The sequence below is a fragment of the Galeopterus variegatus genome, unplaced genomic scaffold (genome assembly GCF_000696425.1).
Source record: "Galeopterus variegatus unplaced genomic scaffold, G_variegatus-3.0.2 Scaffold54, whole genome shotgun sequence".
Lineage (NCBI taxonomy): Eukaryota > Metazoa > Chordata > Mammalia > Dermoptera > Cynocephalidae > Galeopterus > Galeopterus variegatus.
Window position 1 is genome coordinate 964,704 of NW_007726165.1, and position 18,792 is coordinate 983,495.

The window sequence follows — 18,792 nt, forward strand, 5'->3', positions numbered from 1 at the left end:
CACCTAAACAAAATATACTGGAAGATATCTTTAGCTTCCTTAGTACACTTTTGTGAAACTCTAATATATTAAACTTACACTAAAATACATAAATCTTACAATTTTACCTCTTCTCTTTTTTCTCCTTCTTCCACTGAAATGTCATGGTCTGTGACATTTTCAATGCAAGGTAGGTCTGAAGAAGTGAACACAATTTCTTCAGGCTCTTGCATAAATAAAGGTTTTTCCTCTTGCTGGATCCATTCTTGATACACTTTAACCACTTTTCTCATAGCTGCTGCTTCACAAATTGGTAATAAAAATGCCTAGTGAAAAAAAAAGAGAATAGAGATGATACCTTTTCCTTTGCCATAAACTGCTAATACATACATTTCTATGTTATTATAAAATATGAGACAAAAATTTTTTAAAGTTAACCACAGAGCTGGCCAGTTAACTCAGTTTGTTAGAGCCCGGTGTTAGAATGCTAAGGTCAAGGGTTCAGATCCCCATTCTGGCCAGCCGCCAAAAAAAAAAAAAAAAAGTTAACCAATTTATTTAGCAAAAAGCCCTTTGTCTCCAAATAACCTATAAATGCTTCTGGTAGATAAACTCTGACTTGAAGTGGAAGGAACTAAGATTTTGTTTCAACTGTACTATCTCAGAATAGTAATATTCCTTGTTTCGTGAAATTACTATGCTCTTACAAAGTTCAACGTGAATATAACTTTACATAATAAATCACATTTTTGTAATGGACATCATAGTTGTTCTGAAATTATTACTATTAAAATAATTTTGACAAAAAGATTTTAATAAAAAAAAATTAAATTTGATTCCAAAAAAGTAATAGAAATCACATGTAACAAGGCAACTTAGCTTTTCTAAGCACATAAAGAAAAAAAGTCAAAGCTTTCATATTACATTTTACATATAATCAGGTTCTATAATTTAAAAATAAAGCAAACAGAAAAATTTTAAAGGAATATCTTTAAATATTTTTCTCATCATAAAAATACTACATTTTCACAGCAAAAGAAAAATTTAAACATTTCAGATGCCCAAAAATAAAACAGTAAAAATACTCTTCATCTCACTTCCCAAAGTCCTTTCCCTGTATATGTCTGCATTTATGTGTTAAAACTTACATTTTACTTTTTAGTTACAAACAGAAATAGAATTAAATTGTTTCCACTTTTCCTTTTTACAACCACTATTAATTTCAACTTCAAAAACACAAGACCTTTACCTAAAATTTGCCACTTTCTACTTTAGAGTCATCAGTAGGTTTATTTAATAATAATGTGGTCAAAGGAACACCAAATAACTTTAAATACCCTGTTGATATTTTACACATTAACTTTTCATCATCATCTTGGGAACTGATTTTTTGCTCCCAAGATGATGATGAAAAGTTAATGTGTAAAATATCAACAGGGTATTTAAAGTTATTTGGTGTTCTTTTTATTTACTTGCTCATAATGATTCCCTAACGAACTCATTATTTGCTTTCTTCAAACTAACAATCCCATTCCTAAATTCTCACTCATATTCCAGCAGCTTAGTAGTCAAGTGGCATGATTTTGATATTCATTGCCTACTATACGACTATTTATTTAACACTTGTAGCAACAGTTCAGACACTCTTAAAAAGATTCAAAAATAAATTTCAAAAAATTAAAATGTTTCAAATAACTTCAATGAAGTTCTGTTCGAAGACACCAAAAAATGAACATATTTTTAAAAAATTAGTATGGGAACTCTTTGTACTTTCCACTCAATTTTGCTGTGAACCTAAAACTTTAAAAAATAAAATTTAATATTCATAAAAAATTAGTAATTCCCAGAGCTAAGATATTTATTATTGCCCAAATTGTCAGACTATATCCCAAGTGGCCTGATGAATTTACTACAAACCACAATGTACCTGCATCCTTGCAGGTTCCAAAATATGATTTTCCTAACACACAAAACATGGATCTGGAGAAAAAACTGATATTAGCCATGGCTAAAAACTGAGGCATAAAACCAGGGTGACAATTTATAAATTTACAATGAGAATTAACTGTCACAGAAAACAGAATATTCAAGTCCACATATCAGCAGTTTATCTCTCTATGAAGAAGAAACAAAAGACCCAGAATAGCAAAAGCAATCTTAAGCAAGAAGAACAAAGCTGGAGGCACCACACTTCCTGATTTCAAAATACTTTACAAAGCTACATTAATCAAAACAGTACGGTACTGCCATAAAGACGGACCAATATAGATCAATGAAACAGAATACAGAGCTCAGAAATAAATCCACACATCTGCAAGTCAACTGATCTTCAACAAGTATGCCAAGAACGCACAAGGGAAAAGGATAAACTCTTCAACAAATGCCATTAGGGAAACTGGATATCCAAATGCAGAAAAATGAAATTGGCCCCTTATCTCACACCATATACTAAAATCAACTCAAAATGGATTAAAGACTTAAACTAAGACCTGAAACCACAAAACCATTAGAGGAAATCATAAGGAAAAAGTTTCCTGACATTGGTCTGGGCAATAATTTTTTGGATATGACACCAAACACAGAAAACAAAAGCAAAAACAGATAAGTGGAATTATATCAAACTAAAAACCTTCTGCACAGGAAAGAAAACAATTAACAGAGTGAAAAAACTTATGGAATGGAAGAAAATACTGGCAAAGCACATATCTAATAAGGGCTTAATACCCAAAATATATAAGGATCTTAAGCAACTCAACACCAAACCAATAAATAGCCCAATTTTTTCTTTTTCTTTAAAAAGATGACTGGTAAGGGGGTCTTAACCCTTGACTTGGTGCTGTCAGCACCATGCTCTCCAAAGTGAACTAACCGGCCATCCCTATATAGGGATCTGAACCCGTGGCCTTGATGTTATCAGCATCATGCTCTCCCAAGTGAGCCACGGGCCGGTCCTCAAATAGCCCAATTTTTAAATGGGCAAAAGATCTGAACAGACATTTCTCAAAAGATGACATACAAATGTACAACAGGTTTATGAAAAAATACTCAATCACTAATCTTCAGGGAAATCCACATCAAAACTAAAATGAGCTATCACCTTACACCTGTTAGGATGGCCACCCTCAAGAAGACAAAGATCACAGGTGTTGGTGAGGATGTGGAGAAAAGGGAATCCTTGTTCACTGTTGGTGCAAATACAAATTGATATAGCCATTATAAAAGACATTATGGATGGTCCTCAAAAAACTAAAAATAGAACTATAATTTGATCCAGCAATGTGACCTCTGGGTATATACCTGAAGGAAATGAAACCAGCATCTCAAAGAAATATCTATGTTCCCATGTTCTTTGCAGCATTATTCATAACAGCCAAGATTCAGAAACAATCTATGTGTCCAAAGAATGCATATATATGTGTGTGTGTATATATATATATATATATATACACATACATACATATCCCATTTTCTTTACACAAACACACACACACACACAAAAGAATACTATCCAGCCTTAAAAAAGAAGGAAATCCTGCCATTTGAAATAACATGCATGAACCTGGAAGACATTATGCTAATTTCAGTAAGCCAGACACAGAAAGATAACTAGCACATGATCTCACTTACATGTGAGATCTCACTTATATGTGGAACATAAAAAAAAAAATCAAACTCGGGCCAGCCCGGTGGCGCACTGGAGAGTGCACTGCTTGGGAGCGTGGCGGCGCTCCCGCCGAGGGTTCGGATCCCATGTGGAGACCGGTTCCCGCTCACTGGCTGCGTGCGGTGCGGGCGCAACACTGAGGGTTGCGATCCCGTTGCCGGTCCCCGGTAAATCCTGCCATTTGAAATAACATGCATGAACCTGGAAGACATTATGCTAATTTCAGTAAGCCAGACACAGAAAGATAACTAGCACATGATCTCACTTACATGTGAGATCTCACTTATATGTGGAACATAAAAAAAAAAATCAAACTCGGGCCAGCCCGGTGGCGCACTGGAGAGTGCACTGCTTGGGAGCGTGGCGGCGCTCCCGCCGAGGGTTCGGATCCCATGTGGAGACCGGTTCCCGCTCACTGGCTGCGTGCGGTGCGGGCGCAACACTGAGGGTTGCGATCCCCTTGCTGGTCCCTGGTACGGGCGCGACACCAAGGGTTGCGATCCCATTACAGGTCAGTAAAAAAAAAAAAAAAAAAAAAAAAAAAAAAGGAAAAAAAAAAAATCAAACTCATAAAAGCAAAGAATAGAATGGTGGTAAGGGGCTGGGTGGTAGGCAAAATATGGAGTTGTTGGTCAAAAGGTACAAAGGTTCAGATATGCAGGATGAATAAGTTGTGGACATCTAATATACAGCATGGTGACTAGTTAATAATACTGTATTTTATAATACTTGAAATTTGCAAGGAGATTTGATCTTAAGTGTTCTCATACATAAACACACAGAAAGTCATAACTATGTAAGGCAATGGATATGTTAATCAGCTTGTGGTAATCCACAATGCATATGTATATCAAAACATCATGCTGTACACATTAAATATATATAATTTTTATTGGTCAAGTATACCTCAATAAAGTTGGGCGGGAAACCTGCAAAACTAAAAGTGTTTGATACCAATGGACTGCCACTAAAGTAAATTCTAAATGATGAACTTCAAGCAGAGGAAAGTGATTCTAAATAGATCTGAAAGGGAAGAAATCGTGATAAAAGAAAGTGAGAAATATATAACTAAATGTTAACCAATATAGAACGAACACAACAACAATAATACTGGGGTTAACACAAACACACAAAACAGATCTCAATTATTTGATAACAATATATAAGCTGGGGGGAAAAATTAAGAGTAATAGGGTTCTTCTAATGTCCTTGCATTAGGAAGTGGGTAAAAAAACAATAACTTTAGAACTTGGAAAGTGAGGTAACCATGTTAAAATTTACATAATAATCACTAAAATAGAGAATAACTTTTAAACAAGAGATGGGGGAAATATAGAATTAAAAATCATAATTAAAAAGAAAGCAAAAAATAAGAGAATAATGAAAAAAAGAAATATAGGCAAGATAAGGAAAATAGAACAAAATAAGATAGATCAACAAATCCAAACATGTAAGTTATTATATAAATATAAATGTTCCAGTTAAAAGACAGATTTTTATAATACAACCATATTTACAAGAGACATATAAAATCAAAGGGCACAAAAAGACTGAAAATAAAAAGATTAAAAAATGATATATGAGGCTAATTCTGATAAAAATAAAGTAGTATAGATATACAGTCATTCCTTGGTATCTATGGGGGGTTGGTTTTAGAAAACCACCCCGCTCATACCAAAATTCACAGATGCTCAAAGTTCCTTATATAAAATCCATAACCTATTACATGTATAACCAATGTACATCCTCCCATATACCTATGCACATAACACATAACCTATATATATAACCTATGCACATCCTCCCTATACTTTGAATCATCTTTAGATTACTTATAATACCTAATACTATGTAAATGCTATAAAAATAGTTGCTATACTATATTGTTTTTCATTTGTATTATTTATATTGTGTTACTTATTTTTCAAATATTTTTGATCTGCAGTTGGTTGAATCAGTGGATGCAGAACTTGCAGATGCAAAGGGCTGACTGTACTAATAGTAGACAAAATAGACTTTAATCAAAAAAAATTTCTACAGAAGAAAAGAGATATAAATAAATGGTTCAAGTTGCCAGAAGATATAAAATTATAAACTTGTATGTACTTAATTACACAGCTTCAAAATACACAAAGAACAACTGTCAGAACTACAAAGAAAAAAACAGACAAATCACCATCACAGTACAAAATTTTAACACAACCCTCTCCGTAACTGAAAGGTCAAGCCAACCAAAAATCTTAAGTAAGGATACAATAAAGTTGACCAACACAATTAATAAGCTTGATCTAGTGGACTTTAAACATTACTGAACTCAACACCTTCAAACAATATTCTTTTCAAGCACACAGAACATTTACTGGGACATAAGTTTTAATAAATTTTAAATAACCAGTATCTTAGAGACTGTATTCTCTGACTAAATCACATCAGAAACACATAAGAAAAAAAAATTAGAAAAAAATCTAATGTTTGAAAAATATACTTTTCTAAACAGGTCCAAGAAGGTATCATCATGAAAATTGGAAAATATTTGGAACTGAATAATTACAAAAATGCTATACATCAAAATTTGTAGAACGCAGCTAAAATCTTTTTAAGAGGCAAATTAATATCCTCAGAAGTGCTTAAAAGAGAAAACAAGGCTAAAAATTAATTAGCTAGGAAAAGAACCACCAAGTCAAGAAAAGTAGAAAGAAGAAAATAACGAGGAAAAATTAATAAAAGAGAAAAGCAAACACAAAACAGAGAATCAACAAAGCTAAAAGTTCATTCTTTGAAAAGACTTATGAAATTGACAAATCTCTGATAAGAATCATAAAAAAAAAGGAGGGAGAATAAACACTAATGGGAATGAAAAAGAGGAACTTCAGAGATTAAAAAGAGTGTGGGCTGGTCCGTGGCTCACTTGGGAGAGTGCAGTGCTGATAACACCAAGGCCACGGGTTCGGATCTTTAGGAAAAAAAGAAAGAGAGATTAAAAAGATTGTAGGACAGAGCTGGGCAGTTAGCTCAGTTGGTCAGAGTGCAGCCTTCTAACACCAAGGTCACAGGTTTGGATCCACATACTGGCCAGCCACCGCCCCCCCTCCGCAAAAAAAAGATTATAAGAGGATGTCCATAAATCTGAAACTTTTATGTCAGTAAATTTGAGAACAAATTTAATAAACAAATTCCTAGAAAATAAACTTATTCAAACGGACTCAAAAAGTAGAAAACCTGAACAGCTCTATGAGGTTTAAAATTTCCCACAAGCATTTCAACATCATTTGTCAAATGTCTTTCCCTTCCCATTTGTTATATATTCTGTTAACACAAACCTTCAATCTGGCTGCTATAACCACTGCCAAAGTGGGACAAAAAAGTTACAAGTTCTTTAACTTTGGTTGACAAGCCTAATGCCACCTCATACTTTGTTTTACCATATGAATAAACATGTGGGAGATGAAAATTATTTGCTTGGCCTAGAGAGTTCACTGGCATGTTCGGGCAGTCACACAGGATTAAAGAGCAGTGACACGGGAACCAGGATCTGGGCATTTTAGTCTCAGATCTACCACTTACTTGCTGTGAGACTTAAACGATCCTCTTCAGCTACAAAGCTCAATGACGTTTACCTGCGAAAGTTAACTAACTTTGCTATTAAGAGCAATAGTTAGTTTTCATAAGGTTTATTTACCACAAAATTTCTATGTATGTGAGAATGTGCACTTAGGAATTTCTAGCTATATTTACATGAAATAGCTTTTTTTTTTTTCCTTTTTCTTCTTTCTTTCTTTTCGCTCTTTCCCCAAGCAACTGTAATTTCAGTAATGCCTTAGAGGACAAAAGTGAGTCTCTCTGAAGATAAAGCAACGAAAACACCATGTCTTGCATTCATAAACCACTTTTTACTGATCAGAGAGTGGAAGATAAAATAGTTTTACTATAATTTATTAATCAAACGATAGGAAGAAAAGTTAAATCCATAAAGTGAGTCATTTAAAAAATGATTCTGAAAACAGAAGTATGAGGGAGAAAAAGAAAATAGTTATTAAACTAAAATAATCATAAACTAAAATATATAAAGAATAAACAGAAAATATTAAAGGATTACATGTAAAATTTAAAAACTAAATATGACATTACAAAAACATCTCCAAGAAGAATAAATTTTAAATAGTTAAATTCAGTATATTCAATGTTAAAGACAAAAGTCTTCATTACAAATTAAAAATACTGACAGGTATTTTACCTGACGAAATATCTCAGTGACAAAGTTTACATTACTTCTTTTAGAAGAAAAAACTCTGCGAACTATTTCAATGTCTGTGAGATGTTCTTCATCAATACTACAGAGACTAGATGAGCTGGGTTCTCGCTCTGTGAGAGTGCTTGTATTAGAATGAGACTGTTCTGGTTCTGTAGTTCTGTCTGCTTTATCAGCATTATCATTTCTGTTTTCTTCTCTGGATACCAAACTAGCGGCTGCTCTCTAAAATAAAAATGAAAGAGGAAGAATATCATAATCACTTAACTGGATATTTTGTCTTTTAACAGCAAATACTGGCAGAATCCAAAGCATTCCACAAGTAACTTACAGCACTGTTTAAAATCCAGGCATAGAGTTTCATTTAGAATCCATTCTAAACAAGTGGCAATGCAAATAATTCAACATATAAACGATACAAATATACTCCAAAATGTGTAGTAACTAATTATCTACTCACCTATAATTAGATTTGTTTCTCAGTAAGTTTACAGTTCAAACAAGTTACTAATTAAAGCTGGGCGAAAGAATAATGCTAACAGAAGCATCTAAGATCTTTTTGAGAATAAATAAATAACATATTTTGGACTATTTACCTAATTAAAGCCTTAATGTTTAAAATTATCTCCATTTAACCTTACAGAAAAATTCACACAAGTAATAACTTTTGTTTTTTTAATGTCTCCTGTTTTTTTCGGGAGTGGGAAGGGCATGTGCCTGGCTGGTACAGGGATCCAAACCCTTGACCTTTGCGTTATCAGCACTCCGCTGAGTGAGCTAACTGGCCAGCCCACAAGTAATAACTTAAACAAACAAAAGTCAAACAAAACAAAGGAAAGGAAAAAAATTTATGAGAGAAGCAGAAATGAAACTAAAAATATTAGAAAACTTTAGAGAAAACTCTAAATTCTAATAACAGAATTTCCACCAAGACTGAAGATCAAGCCTAACCCTAGAGAAAAAGTAAAAGTCTTAAGGTGGTGATATGTAAAGTACTACCATAATATGGTAGAAGTAGCACTATTCTGTGGCATGGTAAATTATTTTCTATTAAGTTATTCAATTTTTGGTCTCAAGTTTTGTCATCTATAAGAGAGTTTAAGTAAATGATCTCAAATCTGTCGTCTCAATCAAAAAAAAAATCTATGATCCATAAAAAATCCTAGATCCATTAGGTTCTAAGATCAGAAAAACAGTCGTGCTTGAGAGTGTTGGCATTTAATAATTCTTTGTAGAGAACTTGGAACAAAGTTTTGGTAAAAATGCACCATATACTCTGCTGCAGGCAAAAGTCTAAGGGAAATAAAAGTCAAATATTCTGAACTCTTAGGAACTATACACACTTTATACCCCCATTCTATTTTTAAAAGACTTCAGAAGTTATACAAAAACACACTTTAAGATTTTAAAAGCTAAATGGGGAAATCTGAGAAAAGGAAAATAAAAATAGTAAAAATACTGTAATATAGACACATTCAGAAAAACACACAACGAGGGAAAAGAGAAAATGAAGAAGAGGTAAACTGTCTAATCCACAGAAACAGAATTTTAAATATTAGTTCCTCTGTTGTACGGCTGTGTAATTTTATTATCACATTTCTAAACTCGGTGCCTTTGTTGGAAAAAAGAGAAAGCGGGACAGAAACAGGACTTTAAATCTGCATTCTATGAGTGCCTAGAAATTAAAAAGGGCTATCAAGGTCCTACCGTTCGATTGCAGTTCTTTCCAAGTGTAAAAATTTATTTGTACAATTCAGAATATTTTTAGTACTATACAATTAAAATAAAATACAGAAATAAATTAGAAACTGGAACTGATACACAACTAAAATTGCCTATACCCTCCAAGTTCTATTTTTTTAAAAATTATTAATTCTATAATAATTAAAATTTGTATTTATAAAATACATTTATACAAATAGAATATCACTATTATTTGTTTTAAATGTGCTTGACAACTAAGGCAATTGGAATCAGTGGAATAAATCTCAAAAGCCATTTCTAACTTTCACAACCTTGCCTCATTTGTATATTACCTGAATATTCTTTGGCAAGACTTCACCTTCCATCCCAGGAATATGAGGTCCTGTATGGGGTTTTGGCTCCAGCCAGAAAGAAACCAGCCAACGAATGACAATAACACGAGCCTTAATGAAAGGCTCCTTTGTACAATAGATTGCTTCATTGGTTTCAGCATCCTTTTTTATCATGACATAATGTGGCTTTGGTCTCATCTGTGGGATATCTATGCAAAATAAAAACAAAACAAAAACCAAAATAAGAAAGTAATTATGCTTACAAAACATGATGTTATTCTGGTTTTAGAAGTTGCTTTAGCACAAAAACGATATTATAAAATTTGCTAAATGTTAGCATGGAACCTAGAAGAGTAAACCATGTATACCAGGGCTGATATACAAAAACATGCCTTTTTGCAAAATATCATCCAAAGCTTCACTGAATCCTGCCTAAGTACAAGAAGCTTCCAGAAACATTTAAAATTAATGAGAGCTCACTTCAATTAACCTAAGACACAGATCCCCCTACCAGCCAGCCACCAAAAACAAACAAAAAAAACCTAAAACTAAAACACATATTTTGAAGTCATACAAAGTATAAGGTTTTGCCTGAGCCTATTAGTTGCTGAAACCTGGTATCAGAAACATGTTTCTGCAAAACAGACATTTCCACATACAACTACCAATGCCTTCTATATATGACAGAGGTTTGCTTTGAATCCAGGATTTGTTCACAATGCTCTATCTTCAAGACTCCAAAAGATATCTTGGTACAGCCACTAAATACTGGACAAGATATAATCAAAACATATGACAATGTAATTATTCATATAGGATATGAATAAGGCTAATACTTGATTTAATCCTTGGGAAGCCTTAAAAAATATATATAATATAGTATAAGCATCATACCAGACATCAGAATTCAGTTTAATTTATAATCACAAATATTTCTGGTGGGCTAATTTCTCCAGAGAATTTAAAAAATCTTTCTCAATGAAAATTCCTATTAATATAAATTCACTTTCAGTATAAATTTAGGTATAGTAATTACCCGTACCAACCAATACAAATATTAAATGTGATCAGTTTTCCACAGTAATAAATGCCAACTTTACATTGAGAGATTTTTATTCTTATGTGTGATCTTTTAGAAAATTCCAAATGCTACCTACCAAGTACAGGATGATATAAACTGTACTCCTTGCAGATGTTTGGAAAAATATAAGGCAAGTAATATTTCTTAAAATGTGAAAACAAAAATGAAAATCCCCTTTCTTGATTTTCTTTGTTCTTCCATTCTAAACTTTTTACCTAAAAATAAACAAAATAATTAGAATCATTACAGGAGACAGAATCTCTTAAATACAATTATGAGCTGTTGTAAACAAGCTTGTAAACGGTTACAATACATTGAACTGCTATATACAGCAAAAGGACCAATCTTTAAAATTGGTCTAATGTCACATAAATACATTACATATTTTAAAAACCTTAGAAGTTAAAATGTGCTCTAAAAAACTGTGAAAACTGACTCAAAATTTGGCTCTACTAATGACAAAGATACCAATGTTCTTTCCCCCTTTGCCCCTTCCTGAATAATTCGGCTTAAAAGTCATATGAAATAGGCATACATGGACAGGGCTGTGTGTGCGCGCATAAGCTGTAGAAGTAGTTGAGTGCAAATAATCATAGGCTGAGTACAAAAAGCAGGTCATCCATGAAGGCGCGTAGCAGAGGAAGCAGCCCAGTGGGAACTCAGAGCCTGGGCTAGGTGAGGAGAGTGTCCATGAAGTGGGAAAGAAGACGGGGACAGAGGAGACAGAGCAGTATAACATAGGGTATGGAAATGCCTATATGGTGAGGAAGATATCCAAGTAGGGTATTGGCAAAGGCCCAGAGTGGGGTATTGAAGCCCGATAGAATTTAGGGGAATGTCTGCAAGAAGGGCAATGGGGATAATAGGAGGTTGACTACTTACAAGGGAAACTGATTAAATAAGTAAATATACTGAGAATAATGTGAGCCAGGTATCTCACTGAAGGAAAATAATTATATATATTTAAAGGAAGAAACCAGAATAAACTCCGTTGTACTGAACTTAAATTTGGGGTACTTCGTTATAAATTTGTGGTGTGTGATAGATGGTTGGGTGGATGGACAGATGGATGGATGGATGGATGGACAGCCGGACAGATAGACAGATATAATGATAGACCAATGGATGGATTAGAGTGCCTGTGTATGTACACATTCCCTAGCTCTGGCCACTGAGAGGGCCCAGAAGTAGCAACACCCCAACAGCAATAAGCATCCTGAGTGTCTGGATCTTGCATTCTAAATACTATTCTCCACTAAAATGAATGATGTCTCCCTGGAGAAACAGCAGAATTCAGAGCTATTCAGAATTCAAGGAAGGTACAAGATGAGACTGGAACACCTCACTGTGCCAGGAAGTACGGAAGTGCTCAAAAAATGATAGAAACAAATCAAAAGGCATAAGAGTTAGCTTGAAGGAGCTCCCACTAGTCAAATCTAGGACAATCTGTGCATCAAAATAAGTAACTGTAATAAATATTTAACACACGGACTCATAGGAATTCATAAACCCATGTTGAGAAAATTAATTAATTAATTGATTAAATGGGGAGGGGTGAAAACTTTTTCCTATATAGTATTTTGCCAACTGTTGAATCTAGAAGTAGCGATGGAATTAAAATATCACCAGTTGGCCCCCAAAAAAGCAAACAAAAAAACCCTCAAATATCCATCAACTGATAAAGAGATAAACAAAATGTGGTATATCCACACAATGGAATATTTCTCAGCAATAAAAAGGAATGAAGTATTGATACATGCCACAACACAGATGAACACTGAAAACATTTGCTAAGTAAAACAAGCCAGTCAGAAAAGACTACATATTGTATGATTCCATTTGTATGAAATGTCCAGAACAGGCAAATAGATAGAGAGAAAACAAACTACTGTTTGCCTAGGGCCGGTGATGGAGAGTTGGGGGGTAAATGGACTGACTCCTAACAGTTACGGAGTTTCCTATTAGAAGGACTGAAATGTTCTAAAATTATATTGTGATGGTCGTTGCATAACCCTGTGAGTATACTTAAACACTGAACTGCACGTTTTAAGAGTGAACTATATGGTATTATGTATTATATTTCAATAAAGCCATTTAAAAAAAATTACCAGTTAGCAACCATAATAGTAATAATTTAGCCAAAAATCTTCAATGGATGCTAAAATACATGGGTGAAATTTTAATGAGGAAGGGGATATTTACATAGTTACAAAGTACTTCCCCACAAACTAATTATTGATTATAAAGAGAAGAGGAGTAATATTACACTGGAAAAGCCTGGCAGACATCACCTTTATAAAGGGATCAAGGTTAACATTACTCATAAATCAGAATTATCTCAAATGGAGCACAGACCTTAATATAAAACATAAAGCTATAAAACTTCACAAAGAAAACATAAGAGAATACCTTTGTGACACTGGATTAGGCAAAGATTTCTTAGAAAAAAACCACCAAAAGTCAGATCCATAAAAGAAAAAACTTGATATACTGAACTTCATCAAAATAAAAAAATTTGTTCTTCAAAAGAACAAAAGTAGTCTTCAAAAGACTGCTATGAAAATGAAAGGCAAGCCACTGGGAGAAAATATTTGCAAAACATACTCACATACCTAAGGGCTTCTATCTAGAATATATAAAAAACTTACAACTTAATAAGACAAATAACCCAATTAAAAAATGGGCTAAAGAAGTGAACAGACACTTCACCCAAGAGGATATATGGATAAAAAATAAGCACATGAGAAAATACTCAACACATTATTAGCCATTAGGGAAATGAACATTAAAACCACAATGAGATAACTATTACACACTCACTAGAATTGCTAAAATTACAAACTGACTATCCCAACTTTTGGTGAGAATGTGAAGCATTCATACATTGCTGGTGAAATGTAAAAAGGTACAACCATTTGACAGCTTGACAGTTTCTTAAAAAGTCAATATATGAGGGTTCTTCAAAAGTTCACGGAAAGATTAGTATAATCTTTTAATTCCATTTTTCCATGAACTTTTTTTTTTTTTTTTTTGTCTTTTTCCATGTCCGGCAACGGTTCGCAACCCTCAGTGTTGACCCCGTACCGGACCAGGGACCGGCAACGGGATCGCAACCCTCGGTGTTGCCCCCGCGCCTCGCTCAGCCAGTGAGCGGGAACTGGTCTGTATGTGGGATCCGAACCCTCGACGGGAGCGCCGCCGCGCTTCCCAAGCGGCGCACTAGCGCAGTGCGCCACCGGGCCGGCCCCTTTCCATGAACTTTTTAAGTACCCTCGTATACCTCCTATATGACTTAGTCATTCCACTCATAGGGATTTACCTGAGGGGAAAAAAAGCTTGTGTTCACATGAAACCTTGTTTACCAATTTTCACAGCGGTTTTACTTCTAATAGCCAAAAAACGAGACAATCCAAAAGATCATTAACAGGTGACTGGATAAATAAATTGTGCTGTATCCATACACTGTAATGCTACTTACCAATGAAAAGGAGCAAACTATTGATACATTCAACAATATGGATGATTCTCAAAATAATTATGCTGAGAGAATGAAGCCAAACCAAAAAAGAGTATGTACCACATGATTCTATTTATATGAAAATATGAAAAACGCAAACTAATTTACAGTGACAAAAATCAGATAAATGGTTGCCTGGGTGTTGGGAGAGTGCAAAGGTAAGGATTACAAAAGGATCCAAGAAAACTTTTAGGATATGTTCATCACCTTGCTTAAGACGATGATTTCATGTGTATAACATGTAACAGAATTCATCAAATTGCAAACTTCAAATGTTACAGTTTACTGTATACCGATTATATCCCAATAATCTAGTAAAGAAATCTTAAAAATCTATATACAGTACAAAAGATTTTCAAAAAAAAGAAAAACTAGAAATAATAATGGGTAACATCTACCCACTATAAAACATTTACAGTGTGCTGTGCACTTTTTCTAAGCATTTTGCACTATTTAAGCCTCAAACACCAAAGGGATAGGTAATTTTTTTATCCCTATTTTACAAATGGGAAAACAGCAGCACAGTGGTTAAGGAATTTGCCAAAGGTAACACTACTAGTAAGATGTGGAACTGGGATTCAAACCCTAGCAATTTGGTTCAGGGTACAAATTAACTTTACAATATTTGTTTCTGAGATATAAAGAATTTTTGTGTTTACAACAGTTACAGGGAAAATATATGTGCTAAAAGTATTTTCATCAGTCAATCAGGACGTACACATTTCCATATTCACAGAGATGGAGAGATTACCTTACAAAATATATGCACCTAAAAATTCAAAGGTACAAATAAGTTTAATTGAAAATTTCATTACTCACCAATACCTATCCTGCAGCCTACCACCCTAGTTGTTACATCTTGGCAGATTAATCCCTAAATCAGTTATTAGCTTTTCATTTAAAGTACCATAGGTGCTGATTACAAATGAAAGGATTAGAAAATAAGCCCAACTGGCTCACATAAGAAGGTATATGCATAAAGAGCCTACTTTACAAAAATTCCTCTCTCCAACTCCCTCTGTAAAAGTTTCATAATCCCTCCAATGATTTTTTATTTCAGGAAGGGGATACTAACGTATTTTCAAAAATAAAAATTTGTCACTCTTCCTTCAAGAAAATAAGCAAGTATCTACTGTGACAGAATAATGGTAAGAGAAGGAAAAAAGGATAGTAACAGCAATAATATCAAAGAAGATAACACATACCTGAATTACTATATATTTTAAAAGTGCTTCAAGAAAATAGCTCGTGAGATCTTCTTGTCCTTTATCTCCTGATTGTGGGGGAACAAGAGGAGTGATTTCCTCTATAGTAACTTGAGCTACCCAAAGATAAAAGAACAGTATAATTATAGACAAATCTAATAATACAATGCATGTGACCAAATAAAATTTAACTGCAGAACATGTATGCAATGATAACTACTTAAATACTTTCTAAAGACTGAAACATGAAATAAATCTGAGGTCATCCCTGATAGTCCATCACATCCATAAACTTTAATAATCAGCTATTTCATGAACCCCTGATTGAAAAAATGTGCATAGGGATAAACAGACAGATATGCAGTGATTAGGAATGAATAAATCTCACTCAATAAAGAAATTCTCCTGATAATTTTAAATTCACATTGAGAGTGTACACTTTAAAAATTCCACAATGGAAACATTAGCAATAATGTGCTATTCATCAGAGTAACAATCTGATTACACTTATAAGAAATTTTTTACTTTTCAGATAGTCAAAAAAATACAATATAACAAATGCAAATGCAAGAAAATCAATCCACCACTAGTCAAAAGCTCTTAAGTATTTCCTAAGCAGCACAATCAGTACCTGGTTTAACACATGCAGGTCCCTAAACGTGGAGGGTACTAACATTAATAAAGCAAATGTATTTCACAGGGCCTAACACACAGAAATGTTAAGCTTGGGAAAAACAGAAAACTTTCCCAGGACTAAAGTCTCTGTTGTAGATAAAAAATTTGTAACACAGCAGAAAGTTCTTGCTCTAAGGGCAGATGCCCTCAGTGCAGCTAAACCTAATGATGGGAAAAATATGTGAGTTAAAATCTTCAAGGCTACTCTGCCAATTAGTAGTTGGTTCCACATTTCACTTTCAACTGTTTCTCTAAGTTTCCTAGGGAACTTAGTTGTTGCCATAATGATTATCTCATTGGTTCTTTTGTATGTCACATAGCCTGGTTTTATGACTCCTTTGATGGTAAATTGCTTAAACTATTTTTAAGCTGCACCTACTTTAATGAAAATTGTCATGTAGCCAGTTTATGTTTTCACTATGACTGATTAACCACCTGTGTTCTTTCCTGTAACTTTTTGCCTGGACAATAAAAACCGAGAGAAAACCTAGTTCGTGGTTATTTCCTAGGAATTCTTCTCTCTTGAGGAAATCGTTCCTGGGATTTAACCCCTTTGGGCCTCTCATTGCTCAGGAGAAATGGGCTTTGAGTAATCCTTCACGTCTCCATTGCCCTGGGGGAGAGGTGACACCTAAACCTGTCTCTCAACAAATATCAGCCAAGGAACTAACCTCACAACAGAGACAGATTTCACCTCTTAGATAGTACATGGTATGTTACTTGTACCACTCATTTAAAAAAAATTTTCTTTAAAAATACATTTATCACCTGTACCCTGAATTTCCGGGACCACTCTGTGCCCACAGAATAAACTTTTTGAATGCTTTACTTCGTAAAGCTATAAAAATCCCCTTAAAACCCACTGGAACTCTTCCATAAGAACTTCTTAGTCTCTGTTGGGGAATATAAAGATACTCCATATTTTCCATGTCTTGCAGAGCAAAACTTCTATTCTCAAAAAGAGAAGGGGCGGGGCCGGCCCGGTGGCGCACTGGATAGTGCGCCGCTTGGGAAGCGCGGCGGCGCTCCCGCCCGAGGGTTTGGATCCCACATACAGACCGGTTCCCGCTCACTGGCTGAGCGAGGCGCGGAAGCAACGCCGAGGGTTGCGATCCCGTTGCCGGTCCCGGTCTGGTACGGGGGCGACACTGAGGGTTGCGATCCGTTGCCGGACACGGAAAAAGACAAAAAAAAAAAAAAAAAAAAAAGAGAAGGGGCAAGAGTCAGTCACAAATGCATTTGAAGCTAATAATAATAAAAAAAGAGTCAGGTATAAAAAGAGTAATGAAAGAAAACCTACAGTGATAGGGTTATAGAGATGCAGAAGAAAAATTACTTATAAAACATGTTAAACACATCAAAATGACATATAATGTAATAAGCAGGCAAAAGTAGCCTACTCATACTGGTTCATTTATAGACTTCATGTCAGCTTGGTACTGTTTCTTAAATTTTGTGCTACAGGTATAGTTTGCTTTACCACAAAACCTAAATTTATAGAAATACAAATTACAAATAAGATGAAGTATACAACACAGCACTGATCATGGACTGAAATGTACACCCCCCAAATTCATATGTTGAAACACTAACCCTCAATGTAACTATATTTGGAGAGAGGGCCTTTCAGGAGGTAATTAAGGTTACATAAGAAACAGCATGCCTGGGGTTCTAGGGCAGGAGCCAAGGGCCAGTCCCTCCACCCAGAAGCAGGCAAGAAACAGAGCACACCTGGAGTCCTAAGGCAGGAGCCGAGGGCAGCATCCCCTGGAGCACACTGATAACACCACTTCCACACAGGTGATCCACCACAGCCACTGCCACAAAAACAGCTGCCGCAAAAGTGGCGGACACCACAGCAGTAGCCAGAACTACCATGCAGGCAGCCTGCCAGACACTCAACTGTGTTCACACAAGGAGAGTCACCACTATTGGAGACTGGAAAGAGAAGAGGACATCTCTTTCCTCAAAGCCTGCCCCAGAGTAATAGAAGGAACTGCTTTACAAGATGTCCAGACATGAACTCAGAGGTATTAGAAATAGGAAAACCCAATAAAATATGACACCACCAAAAGAATACAGTAATTCTCAGACCCAATAGAGCAAGAAACACTTGAAATGACTGAAAAGGAATTCTGAGCAACAAGCTTAAGGAAACTCACTGAGCTAGGAGAGGACTCAGACCACAGACTGAAATAAGAAAAAAAAAAAAAAAAAAAAAAAAAAAAAAATCCAGGATATGAGGGAGGAAATTAACAAAGGGATTAATAGCTTAAAAATAATGTAGCATTTTAATATAGGTGTTTACAAGTAAAAATTTTTCTCTAAGCACTGCATGAGCCCTGCATTCTACAAATTTTAATATGTTGAACTTTGGGGTCGGGGG

General features: G+C 34.7%; 1 protein-coding gene across 8 annotated transcripts in view; it reads right to left on the bottom strand.

Moving 5' to 3' along the window:
- RALGAPA1 (Ral GTPase activating protein, alpha subunit 1 (catalytic)) overlaps positions 1 to 18,792 on the bottom strand; it is a 252,183-nt gene that overhangs the window by 178,022 nt on the left and 55,369 nt on the right. For 5 of the 8 annotated variants that reach the window (XM_008573944.1, XM_008573919.1, XM_008573910.1 and 2 more), the window contains exons 1-3: positions 9,929 to 10,126; positions 7,878 to 8,117; positions 108 to 305 (exon numbers count right to left, since the gene is read on the bottom strand). In XM_008573944.1, coding sequence (XP_008572166.1) covers positions 108 to 305; positions 7,878 to 8,117; positions 9,929 to 10,126 — 636 coding nt within the window. Of the gene's footprint in view, positions 1 to 107; positions 306 to 7,877; positions 8,118 to 9,928; positions 10,138 to 11,085; positions 11,225 to 15,731; positions 15,848 to 18,792 lie in introns of those variants that run through there. The other 3 variants (XM_008573959.1, XM_008573952.1, XM_008573965.1) reach the window with 1 other exon arrangement.